The sequence below is a fragment of the Xenopus laevis genome, chromosome 2L, assembly GCF_017654675.1.
Source record: "Xenopus laevis strain J_2021 chromosome 2L, Xenopus_laevis_v10.1, whole genome shotgun sequence".
NCBI classification, from domain to species: Eukaryota; Metazoa; Chordata; class Amphibia; order Anura; family Pipidae; genus Xenopus; species Xenopus laevis.
Window position 1 is genome coordinate 2974787 of NC_054373.1, and position 8860 is coordinate 2983646.

Consider the following 8860-nt stretch of genomic DNA (forward strand, 5'->3'; position numbering starts at 1 on the left):
CTTGCAAAGATGTATAACAAAGTTACAAGATGGTGACCCCCTGTGGCCAACTTTGAAAGCATAAATCATTTGTTTGATTAGACTTGTGGTGCAGTAAGTTTATGTTTAGTATACAAAATACAACATTTCTAGCCTTATTCTATTTTACACTTTACTTCCCCTTTAAGGACACACACATATATATATATATATAATATAACTGTGTAGCAGAGTGGTTGTGTTTATAATACAGGACTATAAGTAAAATGGTAAAGTAGAGAAGGGCACCCCCTCTACTGATAAAATAAGATCCAATCAACACATTTCTGTGTAATTCCTAATAAAAAGGATAATAAACGTATGGGACCTGCTATCCAGAATGTTTTGGGCTTTGGGTTTTCCAGATAATGGATCAGTAATTTGGATCTTCATACCTTAAGTCTAATAGAAAATCATATAAACATGAAATAAAGCCAATAGGCTGGTTTTGCCTCCAATAAGGATTAATTATATCTTAGTTGGGATCAAGTACAAGCGACTGTTTTATTATTACACAGAAAAAGGAAATCAGTTTAAAAAATTGGTTGACCAGGTTTCCGGATAACAGATCCCATACCTGTTATTAGAAATCCGCCAGAACAGAAACCATAAAAAGGACAAGTAATGAATTACTTCTATAGTTTGTCCAAGAACAATCTGCTTTGCTTTGGCTTTTATTGTATAATCTTACCCTAAATCTGTGACTGATCATGTGACACATTCCTGTACTAGAGAAACAGAGATCTGTCCCTTTAAAAAAGTCCCGCCTTCTTTTTCTCTGTGTTTCTCTCCCCTACTCAATAGGTTTCCCTTCCCCCAGCGAGTGTGGCCTGAGCCTCCTCATCACTGAACTGCTGCCTCCTGTCTCTCATCTGCCCCTCACTGTCTGTCCTTCCTGGGACCCCGGTAAGTCTTGCACCCCTCCCCCCCCTCTGTCTGTCCCTCAGTCTCACGTCTGTCCTGCGCCTCCTCCTCCTCCTCCTCCTCCTCCTCATTATTATATTGTTTTATTTACCCTAAATGCACCCGAGAGGCCCCTGTGTATCACATGTCTCTATAGATCCGACTGCAGCAACTTCCCTCAACATAATGTCAGATATCAGGTATAGTAGTGACACTTGTCTATAGTAACAGTGTCTCTGGGAAGGGAGTGTGACTGTGGGATAACAGGTATAGTAGGGAGAGATGTGTCTATAGTAACAGTGGATAATAGTCTCTGGGAAGGGAGTGTGACTGTGGGATAGCAGGTATAGTAGGGAGAGATGTGTCTATAGTAACAGTGGATAATAGTCTCTGGGAAGGGAGTGTGACTGTGGGATAGCAGGTATAGTAGGGAGAGATGGTGCCTATAGTAACAGTGGATAATAGTCTCTGGGAAGGGAGTGTGACTGTGGGATAGCAGGTATAGTAGGGAGAGATGGTGTCTATAGTAACAGTGGGATAATAGTCTCTGGGAAGGGAGTGTGACTGTGGGATAGCAGGTATAGTAGGGAGAGATGGTGTCTATAGTAACAGTGGATAATAGTCTCTGGGAAGGGAGTGTGACTGTGGGATAGCAGGTATAGTAGGGAGAGATGGTGCCTATAGTAACAGTGGATAATAGTCTCTGGGAAGGGAGTGTGACTGTGGGATAGCAGGTATAGTAGGGAGAGATGGTGCCTATAGTAACAGTGGATAATAGTCTCTGGGAAGGGAGTGTGACTGTGGGATAGCAGGTATAGTAGGGAGAGATGGTGCCTATAGTAACAGTGGGATAATAGTCTCTGGGAAGGGAGTGTGACTGTGGGATAGCAGGTATAGTAGGGAGAGATGTGTCTATAGTAACAGTGGATAATAGTCTCTGGGAAGGGAATGTGACTGTGGGATAGCAGGTATAGTAGGGAGAGATGGTGTCTATAGTAACAGTGGATAATAGTCTCTGGGAAGGGAGTGTGACTGTGGGATAGCAGGTATAGTAGGGAGAGATGGTGTCTATAGTAACAGTGGATAATAGTCTCTGGGAAGGGAGTGTGGCTGTGGGATAGCAGGTATAGTAGGGAGAGATGGTGTCTATAGTAACAGTGGATAATAGTCTCTGGGAAGGGAGTGTGACTGTGGGATAGCAGGTATAGTAGGGAGAGATGGTGCCTATAGTAACAGTGGATAATAGTCTCTGGGAAGGGAGTGTGACTGTGGGATAGCAGGTATAGTAGGGAGAGATGGTGCCTATAGTAACAGTGGATAATAGTCTCTGGGAAGGGAGTGTGACTGTGGGATAGCAGGTATAGTAGGGAGAGATGGTGTCTATAGTAACAGTGGATAATAGTCTCTGGGAAGGGAGTGTGACTGTGGGATAGCAGGTATAGTAGGGAGAGATGGTGCCTATAGTAACAGTGGATAATAGTCTCTGGGAAGGGAGTGTGACTGTGGGATAGCAGGTATAGTAGGGAGAGATGGTGCCTATAGTAACAGTGGGATAATAGTCTCTGGGAAGGGAGTGTGACTGTGGGATAGCAGGTATAGTAGGGAGAGATGTGTCTATAGTAACAGTGGATAATAGTCTCTGGGAAGGGAGTGTGACTGTGGGATAGCAGGTATAGTAGGGAGAGATGGTGTCTATAGTAACAGTGGATAATAGTCTCTGGGAAGGGAGTGTGACTGTGGGATAGCAGGTATAGTAGGGAGAGATGGTGTCTATAGTAACAGTGGATAATAGTCTCTGGGAAGGGAGTGTGGCTGTGGGATAGCAGGTATAGTAGGGAGAGATGGTGTCTATAGTAACAGTGGATAATAGTCTCTGGGAAGGGAGTGTGACTGTGGGATAGCAGGTATAGTAGGGAGAGATGGTGCCTATAGTAACAGTGGATAATAGTCTCTGGGAAGGGAGTGTGACTGTGGGATAGCAGGTATAGTAGGGAGAGATGGTGCCTATAGTAACAGTGGATAATAGTCTCTGGGAAGGGAGTGTGACTGTGGGATAGCAGGTATAGTAGGGAGAGATGGTGCCTATAGTAACAGTGGATAATAGTCTCTGGGAAGGGAGTGTGACTGTGGGATAGCAGGTATAGTAGGGAGAGATGGTGCCTATAGTAACAGTGGGATAATAGTCTCTGGGAAGGGAGTGTGACTGTGGGATAGCAGGTATAGTAGGGAGAGATGGTGCCTATAGTAACAGTGGATAATAGTCTCTGGGAAGGGAGTGTGACTGTGGGATAGCAGGTATAGTAGGGAGAGATGGTGTCTATAGTAACAGTGGATAATAGTCTCTGGGAAGGGAGTGTGACTGTGGGATAGCAGGTATAGTAGGGAGAGATGGTGTCTATAGTAACAGTGGATAATAGTCTATGGGAAGGGAGTGTGACTGTGGGATAGCAGGTATAGTAGGGAGAGATGGTGCCTATAGTAACATTGGGATAATAGTCTATGGGAAGGGAGTGTGACTGTGGGATAGCAGGTATAGTAGGGAGAGATGTGTCTATAGTAACAGTGGATAATAGTCTCTGGGAAGGGAGTGTGACTGTGGGATAGCAGGTATAGTAGGGAGAGATGTGTCTATAGTAACAGTGGATAATAGTCTCTGGGAAGGGAGTGTGACTGTGGGATAGCAGGTATAGTAGGGAGAGATGGTGCCTATAGTAACAGTGGATAATAGTCTCTGGGAAGGGAGTGTGACTGTGGGATAGCAGGTATAGTAGGGAGAGATGGTGCCTATAGTAACAGTGGGATAATAGTCTCTGGGAAGGGAGTGTGACTGTGGGATAGCAGGTATAGTAGGGAGAGATGGTGCCTATAGTAACAGTGGATAATAGTCTCTGGGAAGGGAGTGTGACTGTGGGATAGCAGGTATAGTAGGGAGAGATGGTGTCTATAGTAACAGTGGATAATAGTCTCTGGGAAGGGAGTGTGACTGTGGGATAGCAGGTATAGTAGGGAGAGATGGTGTCTATAGTAACAGTGGATAATAGTCTCTGGGAAGGGAGTGTGACTGTGGGATAGCAGGTATAGTAGGGAGAGATGGTGCCTATAGTAACATTGGGATAATAGTCTATGGGAAGGGAGTGTGACTGTGGGATAGCAGGTATAGTAGGGAGAGATGTGTCTATAGTAACAGTGGATAATAGTCTCTGGGAAGGGAGTGTGACTGTGGGATAGCAGGTATAGTAGGGAGAGATGTGTCTATAGTAACAGTGGATAATAGTCTCTGGGAAGGGAGTGTGACTGTGGGATAGCAGGTATAGTAGGGAGAGATGGTGCCTATAGTAACAGTGGATAATAGTCTCTGGGAAGGGAGTGTGACTGTGGGATAGCAGGTATAGTAGGGAGAGATGGTGCCTATAGTAATAGTGGATAATAGTCTCTGGGAAGGGAGTGTGACTGTGGGATAGCAGGTATAGTAGGGAGAGATGGTGCCTATAGTAACAGTGGGATAATAGTCTCTGGGAAGGGAGTGTGACTGTGGGATAGCAGGTATAGTAGGGAGAGATGGTGCCTATAGTAACAGTGGATAATAGTCTCTGGGAAGGGAGTGTGACTGTGGGATAGCAGGTATAGTAGAGAGAGATGGTGCCTATAGTAACAGTGGATAATAGTCTCTGGGAAGGGAGTGTGACTGTGGGATAGCAGGTATAGTAGGGAGAGATGTGTCTATAGTAACAGTGGATAATAGTCTCTGGGAAGGGAGTGTGACTGTGGGATAGCAGGTATAGTAGGGAGAGATGGTGCCTATAGTAACAGTGGATAATAGTCTCTGGGAAGGGAGTGTGACTGTGGGATAGCAGGTATAGTAGGGAGAGATGTGTCTATAGTAACAGTGGATAATAGTCTCTGGGAAGGGAGTGTGACTGTGGGATAGCAGGTATAGTAGGGAGAGATGGTGCCTATAGTAACAGTGGATAATAGTTTGTGGGAAGGGAGTGTGACTGTGGGATAGCAGGTATAGTAGGGAGAGATGGTGCCTATAGTAACAGTGGATAATAGTCTCTGGGAAGGGAGTGTGACTGTGGGATAACAGGTATAGTAGGGAGAGATGGTGTCTATAGTAACAGTGGATAATAGTCTCTGGGAAGGGAGTGTGACTGTGGGATAGCAGGTATAGTAGGGAGAGATGTGTCTATAGTAACAGTGGATAATAGTCTCTGGGAAGGGAGTGTGACTGGGGGATAGCAGGTATAGTAGGGAGAGATGGTGTCTATAGTAACAGTGGATAATAGTCTCTGGGAAGGGAGTGTGACTGTGGGATAGCAGGTATAGTAGGGAGAGATGTGTCTATAGTAACAGTGGATAATAGTCTCTGGGAAGGGAGTGTGACTGGGGGATAGCAGGTATAGTAGGGAGAGATGTGTCTATAGTAACAGTGGATAATAGTCTCTGGGAAGGGAGTGTGACTGGGGGATAGCAGGTATAGTAGGGAGAGATGGTGTCTATAGTAACAGTGGATAATAGTCTCTGGGAAGGGAGTGTGACTGTGGGATAGCAGGTATAGTAGGGAGAGATGGTGTCTATAGTAACAGTGGGATAATAGTCTCTGGGAAGGGAGTGTGACTGTGGGATAGCAGGTATAGTAGGGAGAGATGGTGCCTATAGTAACAGTGGATAATAGTCTCTGGGAAGGGAGTGTGACTGTGGGATAGCAGGTATAGTAGGGAGAGATGGTGCCTATAGTAACAGTGGGATAATAGTCTCTGGGAAGGGAGTGTGACTGTGGGATAGCAGGTATAGTAGGGAGAGATGGTGTCTATAGTAACAGTGGATAATAGTCTCTGGGAAGGGAGTGTGACTGTGGGATAGCAGGTATAGTAGGGAGAGATGTGTCTATAGTAACAGTGGATAATAGTCTCTGGGAAGGGAGTGTGACTGGGGGATAGCAGGTATAGTAGGGAGAGATGGTGTCTATAGTAACAGTGGATAATAGTCTCTGGGAAGGGACAACATTGTTTGTAGTATTTGTATGTTTTGGACTCTTTAAGGGGGTATAATAAGTTTGTATGTTCAGCTTTTTTATTGGGCTTGAGGTGCTGAATGTGATAGGCTGCTTGTAAGAGTGTTTATTATGTCTCCAACCAATCAGAGGTTGGCACCAGCCCTCTTAAGGTGGCCATAGACGCAAAGATCCGCTCATTTGGCAACATCGCCAAACGAGCGGATCTTTCCCGATATTCCATTAACGATCATCGCTATATCAGGGGTAATCTGATTGTTCGGCCGTATGGTCTAATGATCCGATTACGATGTGCCGTGGGCTCCGGCAGGATCCGTCGGGTCAAAATCAAACCTGACCGTTCGACCAAACGACCGATCTCCACCGGACGAAAGATGTCGGCACACGCCACACACGATCCGAAAATCGTACGAATCCTCGATTCGTACGATAGGATCTGTGTGTCTATGGCCACCATTACTCCTCCATCAGGGTTGAATACATAAGACAATCCTGGAAGTGATTAATGGTAAAGATGGGATTTGGGGGAGGCAGAATGTGGAGGGGTTGGGGTACAAGTAATTTCTATGTAACTATTACATTTATGAGTCTATGGAACCAGTAACGTAACTAGAGGGGGGTGGGCCGTGGCGCGGGATGTGCAGCCGGCCCCCCGCCCCCCCATCCGTACACCCGGAACTCCGTAGAAGACAGTGGCGCGCGAGCTACTGGGGGGCCCTGAGGGGGGGCAGGCCCTAGCCCAATCGCACCCCCTGCTTTCCCAGTAGTTACGCCACTGTATGGAACACGTAACATGTTTTATATTTGTTCCTAATTTTTTATTTAAAAAATAGTGTTTCTGTAATTTCCCCCAGTTTCATCTAATTTCCCTTTTTCTCCCCCGCTTTTCTCCCCAGGTGTAAGTCATGCCCAGATGCATCGTTGCCGGTTGCACCAACTACAGTTCCAAGGCGTCTCGCTCTAAGGGGCTGAAGATGCACGCGTTTCCTCTCAACCTGACGCGGATTAAGCTTTGGCTCAAGCAGATCGGCCAGGATTTCGGCAACCACGACGCCTTCGCTCAGCGGATCATGGACGCCAAGAACAGTAACCCGTATCGCGTGTGCTCCGACCACTTCACCGCGGGGTGTTACATCACACAAGGAAGTAAAACCGTTCTCACCACGGACGCCATGCCAACCATTTTCCCAAACAGGAAGACCCCTTTGTCCCTACAGGAAGACGTTTACCCTTCGCCGCCCAAAAAGCCCCGGGAGGAGGAGCTGGGCACAGACACGCCCACGAGTAACGGTACGGATGGAATGAACAAACTGTGTTACGTTGTAGGGGCGCCGGTGATTATTGTGAATGAAGTGTTTACACGGTCCAATGGGTACAATGGCGCCAAGGACGCGGACACGCAATTCGACCGTGATTTTGGGGTGAAACACAAGAGGACGAGCACAAACCCCAGATATTTCATGAAAAATGTGGGTACCAGCACCGACCCGCAGGAAGAACTAAACTGGTGCCTTCCAAAAATAATGGTAGATGCCAGCACCTCTACTGACCCCCTGGAGTGAACCCCCAGACTCACAAACTGAACTACTGACGTGTCAATGGTATTCCGCCCGTGCCAACTCTCACATACTCTTAATGACCATGGCAAACCTTCTCCCCAACAGGGCAGAGACCTTGGTGACCTTGGCTGAGGTGTGAGCCCCCCAATTCTGCGAGTCCTTCTAGAGTGTGTGTGAAGCCATTTGCCACTCCCAGGAGCTGCTCCCAACTCCCAGGCACCTTTACTTTTTTTTAATAAAATAATTTTGTAGCAATGTTTGTTTATGGCTTCCAAGTACAGATGACTACTTCCGAGGTGTGCGCTATTGTGGTACAACTGCTTGTATGGAGGAAAACTATAGGTTCATGTCAGACTCACCGGCTCTTCAGAACCAGCATTTGCTCGGTATTCGCAGCATTCCTTGTAAACGAAATATGTTACATCTGGGTTCAGCGTGTGAATCACATTCCATAGGGTGAGAAATTGGAGATGCTTTTCATTCTGTCCATTTATGGGATAAAACCAGACTTGTGAATACAATCAACTTTGTTCACCTTGGTTTTTTTAAGTTATTCGGCTTTTTATTCAGCAGTTTGCAATTTCAGCAATCTGGTTGCTAGGGTCCAGATTCCCCTAGCAACCATGCATTGATTTGAATAAGAGACAGGAATGTAAATAGGAGAGACCTGAATAGAAAGATGAGGAATAAAAAGTAGCAATAACAATACATTTGTAGCCTTACAGAGTGTTTGCTTTATAGATGGGGTCAGTGACCCCCATTTGAAAGCTGGAAGTGGCAGAAGGGAAATCACTCAAAAACTATAAATGATGAAGGCCATGCTTAGAACTGGCCATTCTATAACATACTACAATTTAACTTAATGGTGAACCACCCCTTTAAAGGGAGAGATGTTAGAATTAGTCAGATTTTAAAGGACAAGGAAGATATTACCTGGCGGGTGCCAATTTGTTGCACCTCCGAGTGAGTGAAACAGGGTGCCATTTTTTTATAGAAAATAATTGTCCCTGGGGTGAGATTGAGTGGGATTGGGTGAGATTGAGTGGGATTGGGTGAGATTGAGTGGGATCGGGTGAGATTGAGTGGGATTGGGTGAGATTGAGTGGGACCGGGTGGGATTGGGTGAGATTGAGTGGGGTCTGGTGGGATTGGGTGAGTGAGTGGGATCGGGTGAGATTGAGTGGGATCAGTGGGATTGGGTGAGATTGAGTGGGATCGGGTGGGATTGGATAAAATTGGGTGGGATTGTTTGTATTATACTCTCGCTTATATTTTGCTTCGTGGAAGAACTGGAGAAAAATGGTGGAACTAAGTTCCCAGCAAAGAACCTCTGGACATTTCTCTCTCTCTTTCTCTCTCTCTGGAA

At 46.0% G+C, this 8860-nt stretch overlaps 1 protein-coding gene across 2 annotated transcripts; it reads left to right on the forward strand.

The window, feature by feature from the left end:
* The first annotated feature begins 778 nt into the window (after positions 1–778).
* Positions 779–7749, forward strand: XB5720877.L (provisional ortholog of THAP domain containing 1 L homeolog). 2 transcript variants are annotated; one of them, XM_018245814.2, is made up of 3 exons: positions 802–924; positions 1052–1121; positions 6832–7749. In XM_018245814.2, exon 3 carries the CDS (start codon positions 6841–6843, stop codon positions 7495–7497), a length of 657 nt encoding a protein of 218 aa, XP_018101303.1. In that variant the 5' UTR covers positions 802–924; positions 1052–1121; positions 6832–6840; the 3' UTR covers positions 7498–7749. The 2 variants fall into 2 exon arrangements, with proteins under 2 accessions (XP_018101302.1, XP_018101303.1); XM_018245813.2 differs by lacking the exon at positions 1052–1121 and having other exon boundaries at positions 779–924.
* Positions 7750–8860: the final 1111 nt, after the last annotated feature.